This window comes from Hipposideros armiger, unplaced genomic scaffold, assembly GCF_001890085.2.
Source record: "Hipposideros armiger isolate ML-2016 unplaced genomic scaffold, ASM189008v1 scaffold_177, whole genome shotgun sequence".
Taxonomy (NCBI): domain Eukaryota; kingdom Metazoa; phylum Chordata; class Mammalia; order Chiroptera; family Hipposideridae; genus Hipposideros; species Hipposideros armiger.
In genome coordinates, this window is record NW_017731527.1 from 2034568 (window position 1) to 2060899 (window position 26332).

Consider the following 26332-nt stretch of genomic DNA (forward strand, 5'->3'; position numbering starts at 1 on the left):
AGACTTGGGATTGTATCTACTCCCTTCATGACCCCCAACCCTGCCTCAATACTTTCCTCTTCTTCTGCCCAAGTTAACTCTTACTATCCACCCAATTTTTTCTAATATTTTTTTTGACAACTTCTGTACCATCTCAAAATCCTTACAGTTTGGAACCTCAGCTCAACCTGAATCACAAATCTCACTTTCTAAACCCTCTCCTTCGTCACTATGCAAAAGCATAGCTGCCCTTATTATTGGAGACGGTTATATTCCAGGCAGGCCTCTTTTCACTTCCCTTTAGCCTTTTCCATGGCCTAGACTTCAGGTTTGTTTGTTTGTTTCTTTTCCCACAATGTACTATAATATGTAATAACCTGTGACGTTCACTTGGGATAATGATTAAACATGAATTCTAGAGCTGAAAGTTGCCCAGCTTTGTGCATTTTGCCTCCTTCTCAAAAAATTATTCCTGTCTACTTATTGAATTTGACTTTGACCTGAAACAAAAAAACAAGAAACAAACCCAAATTTCACTGTTATGGCTTTCTGTATTTGTGCTAAATTAGCTTTTCTCATCTTCTCTGGGTTTAGGGGCTCATAAGAGGATTGGTTGTTTAAATTTCTAGACAATTTCATTGGTTCTTTGTATGTTGGCTTCTAAAGAGCATATGTAAATGAGAAAATAAACTGTTAAATTAAGTCAATTGTTAAAAATATCAACTTTGTAAAACTTACTTTATAATGTAAAAGGTCCAAAATAAAAGTGCCAGCATACATCACTAAGCCACATCAGGCCTAATGCACATATTATTTTAGATATTTATTATCTTACAGATATTTCATGACAATGTGGCAAAAATTCCCCACAAAGGAGATTAAGACCTAGGCTCGTTAAAACTTCTGCTAAAATAATTATCTTAAAAAGATTATGCACTGTGGACTCAGGACCAAGAAAATGTCTTATTCATCACTATTTCAGAGGTGCATTATGAATAGTACGTATTAGGTGCTTAGTGTTGGGAGGTAATTCTCCATGGTTCTCCCACATTTCTGCATGTTTTGTGAGCTTTTTTCCCCAGACAATCTTTTCCAGGATCTTTGTACAGATAGCAGCGTGGGAACATAAAAAGTAGTGTTTCTCCCAATCTTAGTGGGCACTATGCGACCCAGAAGCATGGGGAGTGAGGCACACTGATTCAACTGTGGGGGTTTGGACATGGCTTACAGTGGAGGAGGGAGCTAAAGGTATCTTGTGGGTGGGTCCTTTAGGCCAATTCTGTGTATTGCTGTTGCTTCTGAATGTAGAGTAGACATTGACCTGTTGTGTTACATGTTTTAAATTTCTACCCTATAGGTGCCAGTGGGGCTTATCCCAATAGGGGAAAGGTGCAGGTAGAGAAGCACTAGGGTGATAAGCTCTCTTGTGCTTTGTCACCTGTGGGACAACCACTGGGTCAGGATTTAGTGTGAGTGCCCCTCCCACCGATGTCCAAAGCTTTCATTATATAGATGATTTCCTGTTGGTTGGATGTGAATTATATCTCAATTTAAAAAAGCCTTAGTTTTAGCAGTCCTGATTATAGTGAATATTGTCACACACCTCTGCATTCAGGGGCTGGCCGATAAAACGGAACAAAATTCTGGGGCCTATATTCCTGAGGCCTGTGCATCAAGTAATTTCTTGGGACTTGACTATGTGAGAGAATGTATGATGTTCACTCTCTCCAGTAGCCAACGAAAAACTTCTGTCTTTTCAGCCTTTTTCCACAAAAAGGATGCCCAACATCTTCGCAGACCCTTTCAGTAGTGGAGATAATATGATTGTCTGTGGCTGATGATTTTGCCAATTGGAGCTTCTGGCTTCCACCTGGAGGCATCCTTTGTGATTTTGGATTTGTGGCCTTTCTGACACTGACTCCATGTATATTCCTCTTAAAAACCAACTATTACCTCCCTACTGGACTATGTTAGAAGCTAAATGACTGACCTATGGAAGCCTTGTAAGTCTCTGGCCTGATACCCCCATTTTGGGTTGGAACAACCCAGATTCAATGACTAACAAGGTATGAAGGTCTCCCAAAGCCTCACTTATCAAAAGGAACAGCCAGCCTGGCCCCAGTGGCATCTTGGTTTCGTATGAAAAAGTGGAAGCTGTACTTCTCAGGGAAACTTTGTCTCCACTCCATGGCCTGATCCAAAGCTGCTGGCTTGGAGGGACTGTCTATGTGCTGGGGCCTGGTTCAGGAATGGTTCAGCTAAGCTGAAGCTCAACCGAATCTTGGATGGTAGCCAATGGCCTCACAGTTTGATCTGCCATGTGGAAAACTACAGACTTGTTGACTAAAGACATTCTGTTTGGGACCTTCACATGGGGGAAGCAAACCCCAGCTACATATAGGACTGTTTTGATTACTCATATGGATGTCCATGGTAAAGGCCCATTCCCTGTTTGGGCCTGATTCCGCTTCTGATGTGTAGGCTACCAATGCAAGCCAGACTTGTGACTTCTGCAAAATTGTCCTATTTGTTTTATGGTGGATGAGGTCCTATTCCACGGATCCTTGTCTCTACCTACTCTTGGAAATTTAACTACAATATACCTTTGATTCTGTACCACTGTTGATACCTTTTCAGGTTATGCATCAGTCGACTGTGGCCATATAGCTGTGGTCCTTGAAATGTTGTATTTTTTTCAGTTTTCTGGATTGGAGACTGACAGTTATGTGTTTTCTCAGAAAAGCTACTCAACAATGGACTAATAGTCTGACTCTACCACTCTCACTTCTTTCTGTCCACACAAATCAATAAGGAAGTTTAATCAGTTAATGTGCCTCTCTCCAGAAAGGGACGGACCCTTGCAACAACTTCCTAAGTATTGATGAGGAAAAAATGTATGGAAGGTACTCCAGATCTATTTTGACAACACAGGATTCTATCCTGTGCATGATGAATATTTATTTTTCCCAACAGCAAGTCCCAGGTGCAGGACTGACACATCTCATGATGCAGCCTGGCCAAAGGGGGCTCAGGATATACAAACTTAATCCTCATGACATTTAGAAAAGTGCACTTGTTCCTCTTGTTCCTGACCCAACAAGAGGAAAGGTCTACGTGTGAATAGAGAATGGTTAGGGGAAAAGTTGGAGTTATAACTAAGTGAAACGGAACACTCTGATTTGAGGAAGTAGATGGAGAACAAGCACTTGGTACCTTTGAAGGGAACACCTTAGATTCTGAGAGGTCAAGGGAAGGGAGGGATATGAATGACCTTTTGTCCTACCCCTGAAGCCTTTCTTCTTCCTCAAGAAAAACACCCCTGGAGGGCTCTCCCAAACTGCTGCAAGCAGCTTAAATTTCACTCATTGCTGGATCTGCTATCCCTTTCCAGGAAATTGTGAACTATAATTTATAGTCATTTTCCTTAACTTCACTGAGAAGTCTATTATGACAGCAGGGGACAGCCTGACAGCAGGGACACAGCACAGATCCTGCACCTCCCATGTCAATTATCTCCGGATGTTTTCCCCACTCCGATTCTCTGTCATTCCAAGGAGTGCAGAAATGCCACCTGGAAGGTGTCCTGCTCATAAATCACCTTCAAGTGTTTAAAAAAATACCGCTATGGCCCTGGAAAGTATTTAAATCAGTCTCAGCTCACCGGTCAGGGTTGTTTTAGATGGCAGAATTGCCTTAAACTTCCTCTTTGAGGGCCAAGATGGAGTGTGTATAAGAGCGAATACTTGCAGCTGTGACCTGGATGAAAGCCTCAAATCTAGCCGGAATGTAAATACAAAAACTTAAAGGGAAAACCACCTGGGATATTTATAATAACTTTAATTAAATGCATCATGAGGATAACCTAATGGTTTTTGTCCTGGCCCCTGTCAGATAACTCAGAGTGACCATTAGAGTACGTACTTATGAAACAATTGGCCATGTAGACACAAGGGGTAGATACTATTGGGAGATGATTTTCCAATGGTCTCTAACATTTCTGCATGACTTATGGCAGCTTTTGTTCTGAACCATCTTTTCAAAGATGTTAATACAGCTAGCAGACTTGGAAGATGAAGACAGTCTTTAAGTATTTCCCACTGGGGCAGAAGTCAAAATGTGTTTGTTGTTTGATATCATAAAGATAGTGACTTTCTCTGGAGCACAGGATGGGCAGAATTGCTAGCAGCCCTTTAAGAAACATGGGGTTTCCTAGGCTCAGGATTTCTATACATGTAATTCTTCAGTTTCCTCCCTATGGAACTTGGAAGCCAAGAGGAACGTCTATGAACGTGGAGCTCCTGCAGCCTGATGGGACAAGTAATAAACGTCTCATATCTCCTGCCAGCATCCATGAACGTGTGACAGCTTAACTTGTTAGGCTGCATGCAGGATAAAAATCTCAGATCCCTCGCAGTTCCTGGCACTTCAAATTAAGTTAAGGTAAACCATGTTTAGTAAAACTAAAGCAAATTGACTCCTGGTTAATAGTGTCTCCTTGGTTAACCATTTCTTAAATGCAATCACATTTCAGAGAGGCAGAAAAGCAATACAAAAAATTCATGGCAGATTGATCCAGAATTTTGGATCCAGCCTAGTTTATTAAGACAATTTCATATTTTTCTAAGAAATTGTAATTCAATGCAAATACCCAAATATATTTCTATCATGCCCTAAATTTGGGTCCATGTTATAACTGCCCATGTACCTATCCCAGATCCATGTATGGTGCTTGCCATAGTGTAGGCATTCAGTATTTTGTTGGCTGGAAGGGAAAAAATAAGTTTGGTGTTATAGGACTACATTGTGATATATTTGTAAAGAAAAGAGAAGTATGGACTGAACCCAAAGGCAACTATTTTTATTACCTAAATAAGTGATAAAAGGGAAGTTCTGGTTAGATAAGTCTTATACTTATAAGTGGGAAATCTAAAGAAAGAAATAAGAAAATACAGGGCAGTTTAATAATTTGATTATGTAATCTGAAGTTGTAAGATAATTTAAAAATAAAGTGACAGTAATGGGAAAGAGGTAAAAACTGTGAAAGGAAGGCAAAGCAACAATGGCATCCTAATTGGTATTTGGCTTTAATTCTTAGAAATTGAAAAAAAAGAATAAAATATCTAGGAATAATTTTAACAAAGGCTGTGAAGGACCTATACACTGAAAACTATAAGACATTATTAAAAGAAACTGAAAGAGACACCCAAAGAGATGGAAAGATAGTCCATGCTCATGGATTGGCAGAATCAACATACTTAAAATTGACATATTGTGCAAAGCAGTATACAGATTTAATGCAATCCCCATGAAAATCACAATTGCATTTTTAAAAAGAAGTAGAACAAAAAAACTATCAGATTCATATGGAATCACCCATGACCCCAAATACAAAGAAATCCTGAGAAAAAAACAATAAGGCCAGAGTATACACTCCCTGACTTCAATTTATAGTACAAAGTGACAATACTCAAAACAGCATGGTATTGGCAGAAAAACAGACATGCAGACCAATGGAATAGAATTGAAAACCCAGAAATAAACTCATACATATGTGCAGATAATTTTCAACAAAGGAGCCAAAAACATACAATGGAGAAAAGAAGGTTTCTTCAATAAATAGTGCTGGAAAATTGGAAAGCCACATGCAAAAGAATGAAACTAGGCTGCTATCTGTCACCATACACCACAATTAACTCAAAATGGAACAAAGACCTAAATATAAGACCTGAAATAATAAGTTGCATAGAAGAAAGCACAGGTACTAAATTTATGGTTCAGAGAGGATTTTATGAATTTGACCTCAAAGGCAAGAGAAGTAAAAACAAAAATAAATGAATGCGATTATATCCAAAAAGCTTCTCATGGCAAAAGAAATCATCACTAAAACAAAGAGGCAACCAACCAAATGAAGAAGATATTTGCACACAATGCCTCTGATAAGGGGATAACATCCATAATATATAAAGAACTCATACAACGCAACAACAAAAAAACAAACAATCCAATTAAAAAAAAAAGGCAGAGGACCTAAACAGACACTTCTGCCAAGTAGACAAACAACTAACATACATTTGAAAAGATGCTCAACTTCACTAACTATTAGGAAAATGCAAATTGAAAGCACAATGAGATACCACCTCATACCTGTTAGAATGACTATTATCAACAGACAAGTAATAACAGTCTTGGAGAGGCTGTGGAGAAAAAGGACCCCTTATACAGTGCTGGTGGGAATGTAAACTGGCTACAGCCACTATGGGAAACAGTATGGTGGTTCCTCTAAAAATTACGACTAGAATTATTATATGACTCAGCAATTCCTCTTCTGGGTATCAACCCCCAAAATCTGAAAATATCTATTTGTAAAGATATATGTACCCCTATGTTCACTGCAGCATCATTCACAGTGGGCAAGACATGGAAACAACCCAAGTGTCCTTCGATAGATAACTGGATAAAGAAGACTCGACCATAAGAAAAGATGAAATACTGCCATTTGCAACAACATGGACGTATCTTGAGATTATCATGCTAAGAGAAATAAGTCAGACAGAAAAAGTCAAGAGCCATATGATTTCACTCATATGTTTAATATAAAACTGAAAGCAACAAACAAACAAGACAAACAAACAAGCAAAAACTCATAGACACAGACAACAGTTTAGTGGTTACCTGAGGTTAGTGAGGAGGGAGGATGGTAGAAGAGGGTAAAGGGGGTCAAATATATGGCGATGGAAGGAGAATTTACTTTGGTGGTGAACACACATGTAATGTATAGATGATATATTATAGAATTATACACTTGAAATCTGTTTAATTTTACTAACCAGTGTCACCCCAATAAATTTAGTTAAAAAATTCTTAGCTCTAAAGAATAAGCTCTTCATTGCAAACAAAGTCATACACTTAAAACAAAAATGTTAACTCCCTTGCCACAAAACCCAATAATAAGTTTTTTTCTCTGTATCATGGGAGAGGTGGTTGAGGGATGGGGAGATGGTGAGGGGATTAGAAAGTACAAATTGTTAGTCACAAAATAGTCACGGGGATGTGAAATACAGTATTGTGAATATAATCAATAATGCTATAAAGATCATGTAGTTTGTCAGATGGGTACTGGACTTATCAAGGGTATCACTACATAGATTGTGTAGAAGCCTGACCACTATGCTGTACACCTGAAGGTGAAGTAGAATAATATTGAATGTCAACTATAATTAAATATGTGTGTGTGTGTGTGTGTGTGTGTGTTTATAATCACAGGATGTAAGTACAGCATAGAGAATATAGTCAATGATATTGTAACAGCTATATATGATGTCAGAGGGGTAGTAGCCTTGGGGGGGATTAGCACCTTGTGAGGGGTGTAAATGTCTAGTCATTATGTTGTTTTGTACACCTGAAACAAATATAATAAAAACAAATGACAATCTTCTATCACATTTGAAATAAAATCCAAATTTTTTGATATTACATCCTGGGCTTTACTCACATGTGGAATGATTCTTGGCCATTTTCTGTTTCTTTCTTATCTCTGATTTTTCTCCACTACCAATCATATCTACCTATGGTAACCTTTCTGTTCCTTTAATATACTAATAGAGTTCCTGTGTCAAGGCTTCCATACTTGTCTTATACATAGTCCAGAGAAGTATTACCCTGTGGCTATTCCTTCACTTTATTTTCACATCTCTATTAAAATATTACACCTTATGCAGACCACCCTGATCTTCCAATCAGATTCTATGCTCTATCTCTTAAACTTCCTTGCTTTATAGTAATTTTTAATACTTTATAGTGTTCTGTATGTTTATACATCTCTATCTATCTATCTATCTATCTATCTATCTATCTATCTATCTATCTATCTTCCCTGTCACGTCAAATTAAATGTAAACTCTGTGAAGTTAGGAATCTCACATCTCTTGTTCACTGAGTTGAAAACAATGCTTGGAATTTTAAGATAATCATTGACTGAAATATTCATTTATAAACATTCCATTGTGTTTTAGTTTTAATTAGAATTAAGATCCTCCTGAGAACATCTATAAGCACTGGGTTAAAAAAAAAGAGAAAAGAAAAGAGCGGAAGGCACTCAAAATCAATCAAAACAGTTAGAAGTTAAAGAGTCAAGATCCCAGGGAATAGAGTTGCATGCTGATGTAAACCCTATATTTCCCTTCACATTTTCCTTCAGGGAAATTTCCCAATTTTGTTAATGGGAAAGAGAAGCTCAACAGAAATCTGAGGCCTGCTTACAGCAGTCTCACAGGGATGAGGAGACAGAGGTTGACGTGCAAGGATGCCGAGGCAGCTCGGATGGAAGGAACAAGATCCACAGGAGTAGAGAACCAGAGAAACGTGAGCGCAGCCATGTACAACAGTTCCCTTCATGTGCCTGCCAATTCAAAGTCGCGCATGTGGAGGAGACATTCCTAAAGTCAAAGAGCAATAGCAACAGCTGGGGTACTAAAAAGCTAAGAAGAAATCTGTTCAGTCACTTGATGCTTTGGAGAAAGGGATTAGAATTCAGGGACAGAATGAAGGTAACCTGATAAATATCTCACTTTCAGTAGAAGGCTGTAATATTGGTGTAATCTTCAGAGAAACCAGAAATAGATCAGCCCTAATGAAGCTGGAAGCCTCAAAAGGATCTTTGAGTATAAAATATCTGCCTGCCAGAATATGATTAAATCCATTTTAGAGAAAGAAAACATGTTCCAGGGTCTTTACATGTTATACATATATGTCTGATATGTAATAAAAAATTAAATGCTAAGAAAAAGAATCAACTGACTCAAAATACAAGAGATAAACAGTCAATGGATATAAACCCACAAGTGATCCAGATGTTGCATTAACTGAAAAAGCTTTGAAAGTGCCATATTAGTATGTTCAGGCTCCCGGTCAAGATGGCGAAGTAGGTAAACGCTCTACTCTCTTCCTCCCATGACAACCACAAAATTATAACTAAACTAAAGAACAACTATCATTGAGAAACGCCTGAATCCTACCTAAACAGAAGTTCTATAATTAATGATATACAGAGGAAGCAACAGGTAGGAGGGGCAAAGATGCAGAATGGGCTTGTCTCACTCCCACAAATGATGGTTAAAAAAATAGGGAGGGATATCCAGGCTGTGGAGGTCCCCGCTGAGATCCCAGCCACAGACCAGGCTCCCCAGCCCAGGGTTCCAGTGCTGGGAAGAGAAGTCTCCACTACTCTGAAAACCAGTGGAGATTGTGGCTGGTGAGACTGAGGAAACCTGGAGTTCCAGTTGTTCATATTAAGGGGCCCATGCATGGAATTACTCAGTAACAGACTCACTCACTCTGAGTTCCAGCATTGGGGCAGCATCTCCGAAGGCATCCGAGGAATATGGCAAAGAACTGAATTGTCTGGCTTCAGGCTAGGGCTGGAGGGGCAGCTTTCTCCCAGACAGCAGTGCTGGCTGAAGGCATTGTTCCATTGTTGAGCCCTCCCCATTCCCAGTGTGCAGATTTAAGTGGGACTCATATCTGAGTCTCTATCAACCTGGCTAATACCGTTCACCCCGCCCTGGTGATTCTCGGAGACCCCACCACACCCAACTTGCGGGCCCACTCAAGCCACTTCCAGTGGCCTTTCCACACAAATGACCTATCTTAGCTCATGCTGCAGACTTTCCCAAAATATCTTAAATTTCACAAAACCCAAACAAAGAGCACCTGGCCTCTGCATGTCCTGTACCTCTTGCTAAGCAGCCTCAAGCCTGGCACTAGTGGCAGCTGGCCTCAGTTTGCAGCGTAGCTTCTCCCAGGTACCTCCAAGCCCAGCACAAGTGATGACCATCTGCAGATCACTTTGTAGCTCATACCAAAAGCAGGGCACAGGCAGCGGCTGATCTTGGCCTGCATTAGAGCCCCTCCCAAGAGGCTGCAGAACCAACACACAAGGTGGCTGGCTTCAGACCACACCAGAGAATCGTCCAAGCACCTCCACAAATGACACACCCAAAGGGCAGACTCAGCAAGCACCAGAGTCCTGTGAAATCAAATGCTGCTCCATAGGGTCAGCCCTGCACAACAGCACCTCCACTGTTGTCATGGCTAGTCCTCTCAACCAATAACTCTAAGGGTCAGTCCCTCCTACCGATGTGTAAACAGCATGCAGGCTCAACTACAATAGGAGGGCACACACAACCCACACAAGGGACACACCTGGAGCACCCAGCTAAGGTGACCAGGGAAACTGCACCATGGGATCCACCAGCACATCTAGTACATAAGGCCACTCTAAGACCAGGAGACAGCTCTACCTAAAAAATATAAACAAACACAGGAAGGTGCCAAAATGAGGACACAAAGGAACATGTCCCAAATAAAGATCAGAGCAAAGCTACAGAAAAAGGACTAAACAAAATGGAGACAAGAAATCTACCAGATGCAGAGTTCAAAACACTGGTTATAAAGATCCTCAAGGAACTCAGGGAGAACTTCAACAAAGAGATAGGAAACATAAAAATGGAGACAGAAGACATAGGAAAAGAACCAACCAGAAATGAAGAATACAATAACTGAAATGAAGAATTCAATACATAGGCTAAAAATGCTTAGATAACTCAACAGAAGTGGTTAGTGAACTACAGGGTAGAAAACATCCAAATTAAAAAATAGAAGCATAAAAAGAGAACAATATAAAAAAGAGTCTAAGGGACACTTGTAAAATGGTGAGAAATTCTGCATATGTGTTTTTGGAGCCAGTTTACCTCAAAGAAGAGAAATAAAAATAATAATAATAAATATTTGAAATAACTCTGGCCAAATAATTTCCAGAACTGATGAAATACATCAACCACAGATTCAAGACGATATATGAGTTCCCCTACTGAAAGCTAAGAAAATACAAAGAAAATCACACCCATGCTAAAAAATGAAAACAGAAATTGAACCTTAAAAGTACTCTGGGGACTAGGGGTGAAAAAGCAATATCTTCAGGGAAGAAAATATAAGTTTTATTACTGAATTTTCAACAGAAGCTATTGTGGAAGCCAGGAGTTAATGAAATGACATCGTTAAACAAAAATCCTACCTAAAAGTCTATGCCAAGAGAAGCTATCCTTCAAAAGTTAGAGTAAAATACATTTTTAAGCAATCAAAAACTGACCCAAAATGAAATAAATGCTAAAGGAAGCCCTTTAGGCAAAGGAAAATGATCCCAGATGGAAGCCTGTTAATGCAGGAAGGAATGAGGTGCAAGGAAAAAAGATAACCACAAACTAGCAAGCTAATGAAGGAAGAAAAAAGAAAACACAAAAGATGTGATTAATAAAAAGCAAAAAAAAAGCAAAAGAGGCACATAGAACATATAGGAGACAGAAAAAAAATAGAAAGATGACATATATAAGCCTAATTATATTTAATTAAAATAAATTAAAATAGTGTAACTACATTAATAAAAAGGCAAGTAATGTCAAAATGAAATATAAAAATAATCTTTTAAAAGTCAACTTTAAATATAAAGAGCAAGGAAATGTTGAAGGAAAAGGGTTAGGGAAATATATATTATGAAATTGCCAATCAAAAGACAGTTGTTACCATATTTCCCCATGTATAAAATGCATCCTTTCCCGAAAAAATTGGGGTCTAAAAACTGGGTGCGTCATATACAGTGGTTGTAGATTTGTTTTACTTGCATTTCCCGCTTTTTTCGTGCTTGTTTTTGCACTCATACAACCACTGTATAAGACGCACCCAGTTTTTAGACCCCAAATTTTTCGGGAAAGGGTGTGTTTTATACATAGGGAAATACAGTTTATCAGAGGAAATAGCCATTAATGCAGTTAGTTAAAGAAGGAAGCTAGAATTAAAGAGGAAACTTTTATTATGATAAAATGTTCAATAATACAATGATGCAACTATCCTGAATGTGTATGCCTTGATAATATAGCCTCAAAGTATGAGGCAAAATATTGGGTTGTCGGAAATGTCATGACACATTGTTGCAAAAAACAAAAAAAAAATCATAGAAAAATACATCATGACTTTTCCAACAACCTAATAGATTATATGCTGAGACAATTTTTTAAGGCACAAACGACAATCTTACATCAAACTCTTCCACAAAACAGAAACAGAAGAAACACTTCCTAAACAAATGTATAACATCAACACAACCTTGATAACAAATCTGAAGAGAGTTTACAAGAAAGAACATTTACAGGCCCACTTCTTGAATATAAATGCAAAAATCCTAAACAAAATATTAGCAAATCAAGTTCAGAAATACAGTACAACCTTGGGCTGCGAGTAACCAAGGTATTACTGCATGTAAAAAGATAATACATTATAGCAAAGTTGGTTTATTCTAGGAATACAAGGTTTAATGTTTGAAAAATCAATGCAATATGTATATAAGTGTTTGATAAAATCCAAATCATATATAGAATCATCATCATCCACCTCATCATCATCGTATTAACCTCTTGAAAGGAAAAAAGATGTTAAATAAGGTAACTCCCTTAATCAAATATAGAGTTTCTACAAGAGCATATAGTAAACATTTTACTCATTTGGTGGTATATTGAAATCTTTCACCTTGAGACCATAGGTTAGAAAAAGATATCTACTAACAGTAGTATCCTGGTTCTTTTTACTGGAGGTAGTAGTCAGGATAATAAGGCAAGAAAAATAATGCAAGACATAAGAATTGGAACAAATAAAAATAAAGCTGTCATTATCTTCAGGTGATGTGATTGTAAATACAGATTATTCAAAAGACTTGAGAGATAAACTACTAAAATTAATAAGTGATTTCAACAAAGTGGTTAAATATGAGTTTAATATACAAAAATAAATATAATATCAGAAAACATCAAATATCTAGGAAGAAATTCAACCAAAAATGTACAAGATCACAATGAAGAAAACTACAGCACATTGCAGACAGGAATCTTCAATGACTTAATGGTAGGATATTCTGTGTACAGGATATTTAAAAATATAATATTAAAAAATGATCTGGTCTCCCAAATTGATTTATAGATGTACTACAATCTCAGACAAAATCCTAATATTTATTGTGCAAATTGACTGGATGATTCTAAAATGTGTACAAAACCAAAAAGGGTCAACAGAGTGGTAGAATTTCTTTCTTGAAGACAAAGAACAAAGTTGGAGCTCTTTTAAGACTACATACCAAAATTCATTAGAAATTATACACTAATTAAAGTAGTGATGTAAGGATCACAACAGAACAACAAGAAAAATTGAGAGAACCCACTCATACAGTTACTTGAGTCTACACAAAGCTTCAATTGAAATCCACTGTGAAAAGTATGGTCTGTACAACAAATGGTTCTGAGTCAATGATATAACCAAATGTGTGAGTATTGGGGGATCTTGACCGTTTACCTCACACTACTCACAAAAATTTAATTCCAGGTGCATCATAGACTAAAATCCTGAAAGTTAAGATAAAGTTTCTAGAATATGATCTAAGAGTAGGCAAAGATTTCTTGTATGTTACAACAATGAAAAAATTGTTTTTAATTTAAAAACTTTTGTTTTTAATTTAAAATTAGAAACATTGTGTTCATCAAAATAAACCATAAAGAGAATAAACAAGTAAGCCCCAGAATTTAGAGAGGACATTTGCAAAGGAAAACAGAGTAGTGTTCAGAATATATAAAGAACTTCTACAAATTAGTAAGAAAAATGATGTGCAACCCAACTGAAAATGCACAAACACTTGATCATGTCACAAAAGTAGATATCTAAATGGCTAGTGAGCATATGAAAAGGTATTCAACATTATTAGTTATGAGAAAAACGCAACTCAAAACAACAAGATACCACCAGAAACCTACTGGAATAGGGGGAAAAGACACAAAAATGCAAAGCGTTGGTGAGGATAGAGCTCCTCTGAAACTCTCATATTCTGCAGCTAGAGCTGTAAATTGATACAATCACTTTGTAGTACAATTAGGCACTATCTTCTAAATATAGGTAAACGCTATCACCCAGAAATTCTATTTCCAAAAGAAACATGACCACAAACATCAAAAGACATGTATAAGAATGTTCATAGCATCTTTAGTCATAATAGGCAATGCTAGAAATAATTCAACAACAACAAAATCTACCAATACTAGAATACCAGTTTTAAAAAGTGGTACATTCAAATAATAGATAAAAAGTGGTATATTCAAAAGAGTGGCAAATATACAGCCACACTCAACCACATAGATAAACCTCACAGACATAATATTATGTGATAGAAGAGTACATACTGTATGATCTCACAGGAAGTTCAAAACTAATCTATGATAATGGAGGTGTGAATACTATGGAGGCATGAGGAAGTCTTTGGGGGGTGTTTATATGTTCTATATCTTAATCTGACTGGTGGTTAAACTACCTTGAGAAGATGGAACAGGTGAGCAAAACTAAGGATGTAAAGGCAAGTGCTCTGTACAGTGAAAGGTTGCTCAGTTTGGTTGGAGCAGATGGAAGCAACAGGGGAGAAGTGGTGGATATTTCTGTATAGCTTGCTTTGTTACTGTGGAATACTTAGTAAATGACAATTTAAGGTGGTTGTTCTCAATTTTCTAGACAACAGAGAGCTATGAAAGGTTGTTGAACAGAGCGTAAATAAGGTCATAGTTACATCTAATGAAGAATAATTGATAAACAAAATGCATAAATGTGGGAGAAGAGTACACAGGAACTCTTGTAAATGTCTATGACCATGTTTACACATTGCATAAGCTTGTAGGGTAAATGAAGATGTTAAGAAATTGAAAGCATACTTTTTCAGGTGTTATTTGAAAACAAGCTATAAAAAAATAATGACACCGTTACAGATTTCAACCTTAGAAACTGGTTTAACCTTAAAATAGTATACTAAAACTATTTTAAGACCAATGTTTATATGTTGTAGTTGGTACTTACTTCATCAAATGTAAAATCTTCTAAATTTATTTCTTCATATTCTTCTTCAGAGTCTTCATTCTTAATTGCTTCTAGAGCTGCTGTCAGTTTCTTTCGCAAAAGAAAGCCCTTCCAAATCGCCTAAACAAAAATTTAAAGCATGTTATACAAGGTTATAGATCAAACTCCAAACCAGATTCTCTGTATTATCCCATTAGGAAGATAAAACATCTTAGACCTTAGTTTAATGGCTCAGTAATCTGTGTTTTGAACTTTATGTGACACTTAGAACTGCAAGATAAATTAAACAACTGCATGTGTCTAAAGTTCTGAATCTCAGGAGACTTTCCTTGTGGTAAGCAGAAAAGAATCTTTAAAACTCCCTCAACTGCACATGTAGGTCAACCAATCAATTATCTGATAATTCCTCCAGGACCCACTCTAAACTAAGAAGAAAGAGATACAAAGGAAAACCAATTTTGCTAATTTTCAAATGACTATGTATAAAATAAACTAACACAAACTTAGGAAAATTTTACCATACATAAATGGCCATGCTAGACAAGTGATATCCTCACTCACAACAATCAACTAATTTCATTTTTAAATAAACTAATCACAAAACAACAGAATTAAAAACATTCAGATTCCTCAATAACTTTGGGAGTACGGAAAGTTTTCCTAATTGTAACTCCAAAAATATCACAGCTTTTTAAAAATTAAATTTATTGGGGTAACACTAGCTAATAACATTATTTAGGTTTCAAGTGTACAATTCCATAACACATCATCTATGTATTGCATGTGTGTTCACCACCCAGGGTCAGATCTCCTTCCACCACCATATATTTAAAAAATGAGTATCTTTATATACTGCTAGGGCGTGAACTTCAGGATATATTAAGTGTAAAAAACAAGGTAGAAAGAGCGGGATGTTTTTATCTCTTCATATTTAAATTTCTTTCATAGATAAATGCATGTTACCATTTATCTATGAAATACTTTATATAAATATATAATAAACATATAAGTTATATAAACATATAAATATATATGTATATGTGGTTTCTAATATTTAAAAAGTGAAAATATAACATAAAATTCATTATAAAAATATTAACTATAATGGCAGAAATTCAGGTAGAAGTCACAGCAATAGAAGCCAGACTTCTCTGAATATACCGTGCTCAGATTTGACTTTGAAACTGTGCACATGCTTAAGATTATTGTACAACAAATAAATGTGGAAAAAATTCCTGAAAAAAATACAAAAATGTGTTTCATGATAGGGCATAACCATATAGAAGTTATTTAAAGTGACTTTAAAATAGATTTACTTAACTATATCCCTAGTGAAATATACTCAAAAGACAAAGTTAACTATAAAAGATGCCTTAAATATGTTTTCAGTAATCATAATGTTAGTAATAATACTGATGTTTGTAATATGTAAAATATGTATATTGAGAAGTGAGATATACAGACAATGAACAGACCATATATAAGAATAAGTCACCTACAACGTTAGCAGCAAACAGCCTAGGAAGCCAAACCACAACCTCTGCAACTATTAACCAAGAATGATCAAGACTTTGGTCAATGACTGCCAGTTTCCCTATATTTTTTGTCCCTACTTCTTCTAACTTGGGGCCAACCAGAGATAGCCAAATATGTTTTCGAAACCAACCACATCGGATGGCCCAGTTCTAGTTGCCTGCTGTCCATCTCCCCCAGGCTGACAGCCTCCAATCAGAGCATATCTACAGTCTTCCCTCTCTCTCTCTGTTCCCCATCGTAACGATTTCTCACGCCCTTTACTGCCCTTGAGTCTAAGCCAAAGTCAAGTGATGGTGGCTGACTCCTTTGCTACAGCACACCCAGAATAAGTAGACTGTTTTTTTCTCATTTGTGTGTTCCTTGTTTATTTCCAGTATAAACACACACACACACACACACACACACACACACACCACACACATACACCACATGGGAGTGGGCGTTAGAAAGGAGAAAAAGAGCAATTATGCCTATGTCATTAGGAACCAGGATTTTCTATAGAAGAAAAGAGATGCAAATATAAAATCAAATAAGTAAAATTACTGCAGTCCTACATTCAGTATTAAAATATCCACATGAACCCATGGTATACATATATTTTCTTAAAAATGTATTTTTTTCAGATCATTTTATTGAAAAACATCTGAAAACAATGACCCCACCAGTAGCAATAAGCACTCCTTCAATCCTAAAGCACTCGTACAATCCAGACTGGAGTCTTTAAATATTATTTCCACTAAAGGGACCAAGGATATTTGGAGCAATGACTGAATCCAGGCCTGAGGCAGAATGTATGTAAAATGAACCTGGAACATGATGTCACATGGGAAAGCAAGGGAACTTTCAAAGACGACCGAATTGTGTCTAAAAAGCTAACTTGAAGAGACTACCATGGGCTAAATAAAGGGCAATTTCAGTATCAATAAGAATTACAACTGCAATGGAATGAAGATACATCATATATTTAAAAAAATTGTGTATATTATGACAGAACACATTATGGTAATCTAAGGAGGATGCTAGCCAAACTCATTGATCTAAAAATTGGTAAATAAAGGGAGAGCATCAAGCATTTAACTTACCTTTCCAATATGAACTGTACCTCAAATTAGTTGATTAGATAAAGTTTCTCTTTGTAGACATATTTTGGTTAATAAATGAAGAAGAACTGATATATAGAGTATCAGCATTTTGCAGATCATTAAAAGAGAACTGATCTAGGCAGTGATTACCAATGGCCACTAATATTCTTAAAAGGGAGGCAACCAGACACTTGGGACCTCCTCACTGTGATGCACACTGACACCTACTAAGTAGTCTCAGTTAAAAAGCCAAACCCAAATCACATCAAATGTTAGATCTTACTGTCAATTTACAGAAAACAAGAGGATAAGAAACATATTAAGTGATGTCATAAGGATGCATTTGCCAAAATTCAGAGAACATGGAACTTGACAGAACAAAAGGTCTGGTTTCCTCAATCAATAAATTGCAAAGAAAAGAAGAGAGAAGGGGTTATTGTATGCTTAAAGGCTTACGTAACGAATAAACCCATGGCAAAGTGACGACCTTGTTTGTATTTTGATTCAGAAAAACCTGTAAACAAACATTTATGAACCAGTAGAGAAATCTGAATATTGATTTACTATTTGGTGATTTTGAAAAATAATTGTCAGTTTTTAGGTTGTTAATGCACTGCAGTTATCCTTAAAACAATAGATCTTATAGAAATTTATACTGATATACCCGGGGTGCCAAACAAGTGAAAAATGTGTACAAGCGGACACTTTGGTCAATGTTGCTCAAGCAGAAGTTCGCCATCATCAGAAGTGTCTGGATGCTGATGGTAGCCACTTTGAGCACCTCTTGTAATTGCAGAAGTGAAACATGACTTGTATTCTCTTTTGTTATCGGTATATATTGAGTATTACAATTTTAATAGTTTTCCTTTCTTAAAGTGTATATAGATTTTTTGGGCACCCTGTGTATTTACAAAAAGATTGATAAGATATCTGGGATTTGTTTCAAATAATCTAGTAAAGTGGCAGGAGAAGTGGGTTGGTTATAGAAGAGTTGGTGATAGGAGATATAAAGATTAGGTACAGACCTAGGAAAAAGAGGGTATAAAGGGAATTCTCTAATTCAGGCCTTCAATGGCAAAGATTTATTCACTGAGGCTCACGGTGGATCCAGCCCAAGTCATCAGTGATAGACCTTCTACAGAGCTCTAGACCATAATACATAGGGTGTATTTTTTTGGTATGATGTTTATGGACATCTCCCTCAATAATGTGCATCAGGAATTCAAGTCGCAGCCATCTCTATTCAGCTGATGAGAAATGATGGTAATATACATGTGTGATAAGTAATGTTTGGATTATTTTTCTAACTTATTTCCGTCAAGGCTTCAATTTTCCTCTCGGTAATCCATCTATGATTAATTCATCTTTTACATGTTCGAATCAATTCCCTAGCCAGACAACTATATTAGACACATGTGATACCTTTTTCTTCTCCAACTCCCATCCCAGAATATAGCATACACTTATTCTGTGCTAAAATCCTTTGCACATCTCTGACCATGTTCCTCCTATATTTTATTAATATTCTAATACTTATGGTACTCTGGTTGCACTCCAACTTCTTATTATTCCAGTAACCTGAAATCCTATGTCCTTTTTCTTCCACTGTCATTTATACCTGGAACGCCTCCATTCCCTTCCATATTTACATTGAGCACTATCTATTTCTCAAAGTGTATCTTACATTTTTTATACTACTTAGGGTAAGCTGAGTGCTATGACAAAAATATCCAAAAATGTAGAATAACTCAGGAACAATAGTTTATTTCTTGATCACATAACAAACATTGAGACGTTAAACAAGACAGTGGGGCAGCGCTTTCACATTAAATGATTCAGGTATCCAGGCTCTGCAGACTGCAATGCCAACAGACAGCCTCCAAGGAGGCCTCACAGGCTGTCTTCATCTCAGCCAGCCAGAAAGCGAAAAGGATACCGAGGAACGTCAGTGGGAAGTTTTATGGGCCAGACATGGAAGTGATGCACATATCTCACTCATGTTCTATTGACTGGAATTGAGAAAAGGGGCCATAGTAAAATGCTAAAGTGCTTGGGAAGCTGGCCTCGTACCAGGAAGAAGAGGAGAGTGTGAGTTTCGGTGAGCAGAGAGCAGTCTTCACCATGTCATTCCTGAAATCTTCATTTTGCTCAAAAGTCTAGGTTGTTTCTGACCAATGTCACCCTGATAGATCTAATAAAAAAAATAAAATTCTGAACTATAACAACAACAAAAAAAGCCTAGGCCATTTCTTTTATATCATCCTCTGCTCTCCAGGATGGTTAGGCAGCCTAGAATTCATGTTTTAAGATGAATGGTTTTAAAAACTAGATGATTGTACTCAGGAAAAGAGAACAGGAAGTTGACCTGATTCTGTGATTTCAAGTACCATGAAGTACCACAAAATAGACTTGATTTCTAAGTTGCAAAGAAAAGCTAAGCTATGCTTACTTTTCTTACAGATATAAGAAGCTCAACATGCTCAAAAGAACATTCAACAGAGATGTCACTCACTGAATTAGCTTGTTTTATAAAGCAATGATTTTCTCTTTATTGAACGAAATGAAGCAAAAGTTTAATATCCATTTACCATCAATGCTAAAAAATGTATTGCTCATTAGCTGATAATAAGATAGGGTTTGCACCGCATGACACATTCATTCCCCATGCAGCAGAATGACATTTTCAGATAGTAACTGAGGTTTCTTTCTTTTCCTCAGAGTTTCATTGAATACACTGCCCTCCCCCGCTCCCGCCATCATTCAGGCATTAGTAACAGTTTTGATTATGCATTGCCCTTAGGAGTACAGTCCAGACAAATTAAGTCAGCTGAAATACTGAATATGCTCATTAGAACCATGCACAGATAATTCTCCTGAAAACTATCACTTTAATAGCCAAAGCCAGCAACTTCATTTTAAGGCTATTCTTCCAGTTGCTTATGCCAACAATTTGGATGCATCCCAGACCCCCCCCTCTACCTCTCATATATCACATCCCCATGAATTGATAATATCAGCCCTGTCTTCAAAGCGTATATGCATATCCTCAAGATAAATTAACACAGATTCTGGAATGTAATTTTCTTATCACTTCTACTCCCACACTCTGGTCCATGCTGCCATTATCTCTTGTTTGGAGTTCTACAATGGCCTTCTAATTGATTTCATTGCTTCTATTTCTGCCTTCTTACAGTATAATCACACCATAAAGTAAACTTGATCATGTGAATCTACTGCTCAGATTCCTATAACATAATATCTTCCCATGGCATTCAGAATAAAAGCCCAAATCATTATAATGACGTATGATTCCTAAGTATCACTCTTCTCTCTTCTCTCCTTCGTCACTCTCCAGTCACACTAGCTTCTTGCTGCTCGTTAAACACTGCAGTGCGCTCCTAAATCAACGCCTCTGATTCTGATATTCCTCTGCCTGGAATAAACTTTCCCCAGATATCCAATGGCCTCATCTCTCAATGCAATGTCACCTTCTCCGGTCGCCCATATCCATCCTATCTACAATAAAATGATCAACTTTCCTTCGGGAATCCCTATCGTACTTTTCCTGCTTTATATTTTTCCCTTAGCACTTATCACTATCTAGCATAGTTATTAAGTGCACATCTTAACAGAATGCAAGCTAGTGAGATTTTTGTGCCAAAAGCTAATTGTTGAATGAGTGAATAAAGGGAAACCCTAAATTAGTGTTTAGTGACTAGGATTCAGTTCAGTATAGCAGCATGAATTTCCATAGACCTCATTTTCTGTATTTATTTAGTTCACGTCTGCCTCTTCTACCAGGATGTAAACCCCATGAGGGCTGAGACCTTGTATTTTTTATTCATAGTTATGTTTCCTGAGCCTAGAATAGCGCTTGACAAATAGTAGGTTCTAAAACCTATTTGCTGAGTGAATAAAGAAAAGATGAATGTGATCAGGTTCATCTGGTCTTGGTGAGGTTGAATCAAGGCCATGCGTATTCACTACTTGCTTTCTTAATTTTTAAGTTAAATGTGTATGTGAAGGACTTTAACAATTATTTTAGCAGATTTTAAACCATGCTTCTAAAAATGGCTGTATAGATTAGGCCAAGTGAAGCCTGCTTTGGTTCATCAAATGTTAGCATATGTGACAACTGGTACATATGAGCAGAGGCTTTAAATAGGATTGTGCAGTTTAGCTTGGCCCTCAGGCACGAGAATAGTATTTTCAAATTACAGACTACTCCATTAGCCTAGATACTAAGCAGAGACACAGCCAGCCTGCAGGCAGCCTGCAGCCTACATGTCACATGAGTAAGAAAGAAATCTATATTTGTAAAACACTAAGATTTGGGGGTTGTCTGTTATACAGAATAACCAAGTGAAAGATGACTAATACATTTCCTTTAACCAAAAGATTAAAAATAACCTGTGACAGCCAAATGGCACTTTGGTTAAGAGCTGGCTTGGGATGCCAGAGAGCCCCGGTTTGGATCCCACATATGAGGGCCAGTGACACTGCCTTCTACAGCTAAGATGCTGAACAACAGCTCAACCTGGAGCTGAGCTGCCGGGAGTTGCTAGTGATGGTGTAGGCTGCAGCCCCTGCTGCAGTGGGTTGCCATGGGCTACTGTGTGTGGCCAGCAGCCAGTGTGAGCGGCCAGCAGCCGCCATGAGCAGCCATCCAGAAGCCGGCGACTGATCTGCCTCACCCGGGAAGAGCGCAATGATGGTGCCAACTTGGGCCAGTGAAGCAACGTCCTCCACAACTAGACTGAAGAACAAAAGGACAGCAACTTGTCTGTTCCCCTTCCCCCAATTCCCCAGCACTGTTCCCATCCCAATTCCCCAATAAAAATCTTTAAAAAATAATAATAAAAAAAATAACCTGAATAAGAGTAGCAGCCTTTTCCCTCTGTTCCTGGATATTCATAGTATTTTCTCTTTTTTCTTTCTTTAGAATAGTTTGATTCTTGATGCAGGAATTTGTCCGGGATCTCACGGGTCCTGTTGCAGCAGTGTGTCGCTTTGTAGAGAAATGAGTCTGCCTGCGCACAATGTAACCACGCCAGTATGCCTGGATTATCATAGCTGCCATACTATTAAGAGGACAAAAGAAAACTTTTTTAGTACCTACAAATACACAGTTGAAGATAAGAGGTCCTTATAACCGATACCTGTAAACATGGACTACATGAAGTATTATTTAAAAATAAGACCACATCTTTTGTCATGTGGGCCCTCTCCATCCCCCAGAGAAAGAGGCAATCTGCACGATAAAAAACATTGCAGTTCTCTTCCCCCAAAGAGAAGATGTCCTGACCCCAAAATAATCCTTTCTTTCGTTACCAGCTCCCGTGTCCTACCCTTCTTCCTATAAAAACCTCCCATTTTGTACAAGTCCTTCTAGCTGCTAGATGCAGTGCTGACTGATTCATGAATCTCTTAGTAAAGCCAATTAGACCTTCAGATTTACTCAGTTGAATTTTGCTTTTTAACATTGCATACCATCAAATCATTTCCTCTCCCCAGGGTGAACAGAACTTTGTAAATTTTGCTATGGATATAATTCACATTCAGTCATTCAACCACCAATTCATTCCTTCATCCTCTGAACAAAAATGAGTTAGGAAATTTTAAAACACTATAATAGGTACTTGGAGTGATAATCTGAAAACATACTTGCAATGCATAACTGATAAAGAATGAGACCACTGCAGTGCACATTTGAAGCTGAAGCTGAATAATAATGAATGTGAACTGTAATTTAATACATACAATGTCAGAGGGGTAGTAGATTGGGGGAGGAGGGTTATCACTTTGTGAGAGGTATAAATGTCTATTACACTGTTTTGCACACCTGAAACTAATAATAATAAAAAAGAATGAGACACTTTTAAGAAAACACATTTAACCTGAGACAGCGTCATATATTTCTGTACAGATACATACAAGTTTCACTGACTGTAATTGTGAATTTCTTCTAAAGCTGACCAGTTATTGAGTGCTTGAATTCCTCAGCACAATATCATCAAAGTTTTCTAAGGATGAGGGAGGGGAGCGGGGTGGGGGAGGTTGATTAGGAATATTTTCTTCAGTGGCACTAACACAAAGACTGTTTTCACTATATTGAAAACAGTGAAAACAGATAAAGAAGATGACTTTAGTGCTTTCTGAATGTAGGGTACTCTTCAGGTTGAGAAAAACGACTCCTATTATTACTATCATCATCATCATCATGATCAATTTTTTTAGCCAAAATAATGACAACAATGTCCTTAGCTTAAGAACGTATGTAAATCACTTAGAAAACATCTGCACACCTGACAGTGAACCTTCCTGAATCACTGAATGGCAGGGTTTGTCTATTTTCAGTTCTTCATCCTTCCTTATCACCATCATTTGGCTATTTCATTTACCATGGAATCAAGAAGGTCTAAATATTGTATATTTGAAATTTCATTTTTTTTAGGTATCTAAGAGTGGCATTTTATTTTTAATTGGTTTTATTTAACATTTTGTTACAAAGGGTATGTTTCTACATCATAAAATTCAAACAGATTTTAATGATTAAAGTGAAATACCTTTCCATATTTCCATTTTCCAGCACTAACCTTTAACAGTTGAGTGTCCTCAAATTTTTCTCTAGATATGAATGAGAGCTTGCATCTCTCTCTCTCTCTCTCTCTTTCCCTCTCTCTCTCTCTATCATCTACCTATCTACCTAGTTATTATTAGTATAAGTGGGGTCATGCTAATTTTGAGTTCTACAACTGTTGTTTTTCCTAATTTTTTGTGGACATTTTCTCACTCTGTCTACCTCATTCTCTTTAAAGGGTGTTAGTATTAGAATTATTTGACTACATCACCGTATTGTGCCATGTATAATGTATACTTTTTTGCCCAAATTTGTGAAGGAAAAATAAGGATGCACATTATACATGGGTAGTACTAATTTTGTATCTATATAAATGTTTTTAATTATTTTATTTATGCTTATGAGTTAACATGTAACTCTAGAAATCAATAATGATATCTGTATGCAAAATAATACCCTGAAATATGATAATGGGTTTTGTTGAATTTACAATGAACTTGTAAAGGCGAAGAGTTCTTGGCCTTCTATAATGTACTAACTGTCATAAATTTGTTACCAGTACATAGAATTTGTTGTACCTTGTATCTGTTCTTGTGTTTTATAATTATTTGTTACATAAAAATTCTTGTACTATAATATGTTAAAAAATAAATGCTAACATTTCTTTATAAATAAAAACAAGTACCTAAATGTAAACAAATAAAAATTTGAATTAAAAAATTAAAACAAAAGATTTTTTTCCCTGAAAGTTTGGGCCAAAAATGTGGGTGTGCATTATACACGGGCATGCATTATACATGACAAAATATGGTACATAATTTACCCAATGTCTGAAAATGCATATTTTGATATTTCCACCTTTGCTATTATAAAAATGATTTTAGTAAACAGCTACATACAGTGTACATTTTTATTTTATTATTGGGGTGACATTGGTTAATAAAATTATATAGGTTTCAAGTGTGTAATTCTATTATACATCATCTGTATATTACATGTTTAGAGTTACTGGAGTTCAGGACATGTGTGGGGGTGCAAAACATAATTTTCCTCCCACTTCTAATTCTTTTAGCTAAGCTCATAATCAAATTTAACAGAGACAAATTAATGGAAGAAAATGTCCAAGTTTATTACAGATGTATATTCATTAGTGATATAAGATATGAGATCCAAAGAGGAATTGGGCAGTTGAGGTTTATATGCCATTCTGGAACTACAGAGAAGATGGGGGGTTGTGGTTTGAGACTTAGAAGGCAAGTCACATGGAGAAAAGCAAATGTTTAGTAAATAAATGTTTGCTAGCCCTCTTTAACAACGAAACACAGAAAAGACTTCAAATAAATGGGCCTTGTTCGGTTCCTCTCTATCACACATTAGCTTATATTAAACTCTAGTTATCTGCGATGATATCCCCTTTCCTGGAACAGGTCCTTCATTTGAATTCCTTTAAGCAGGTAAAGGGGGAGGGTAAAAAGTTCTTTCCAAGTCTTTTGTTATGGAATAACCTGCTTAAAATCAATATCCCAAATGGCATATTTTGGGGTGGCAAAACTTTGGTCCTCCTCACATGCTATCCCAAAATTTGGCACCCTAGCATACTGAATATTTTAATCTGAAGAAATCTGGGAGAAGGCATGCACAGTAAGGACTTTCCCTTTCAGGGAAGTGGGTCATAAGACCCTCATGTGAGAGGTGCTCTCTCTATACCCAGAGGGAAAAAGTATTCTTATCCAAAGATGAAGGACAACAGGAATATGAATGAACAAGACTTGCTATTTCCCCCCTAGTTTACTATTCTTAGCTAATACCCTTTGTCATATCATATATTTCCAACACTTCCACTCTTCACCAAACGTAAAAATGCTCAGGTTTAACTATTTCTTTCAGTCTTCATTTTTTTATGTAGGCTCCCATATCACATAAAGTTCATATTAAATACATTTGTATGACTTTCTGTCATTAATTTATCTTTTGTTACAGGGGTCCCAGCGAAGAATTTAGAAGGGTAGAAGATAAAAATAATTTTCCTGCCTATAGAGCAAAAGCAATTAAATAAATTGGTAAAATCTAAATCAGGAAATGTTAACAACCTTTTCAGTAACATTTAAAAAAAATTGCACTAGGAAATACATGTTAGTTTCAGTATGTCGAACATTTTAATATAGCTCCCAGAAAAGAATTAACCATTCACAGTAACAACTGAAAGAATGGAAGTTGGAAAGAG

The 26332-nt window shown here is 36.8% G+C and overlaps 1 protein-coding gene across 1 annotated transcript in view; it reads right to left on the reverse strand.

Annotated features, from left to right (window-relative positions):
• LRRIQ1 (leucine rich repeats and IQ motif containing 1) overlaps window positions 1-26332 on the reverse strand; it is a 195576-nt gene that overhangs the window by 90129 nt on the left and 79115 nt on the right. The window contains exons 11-12 of the mRNA XM_019652283.1: window positions 22399-22609; window positions 14911-15030 (exon numbers count right to left, since the gene is read on the reverse strand). Coding sequence (XP_019507828.1) covers window positions 14911-15030; window positions 22399-22609 — 331 coding nt within the window. The remainder of the gene's footprint in view (window positions 1-14910; window positions 15031-22398; window positions 22610-26332) is intronic.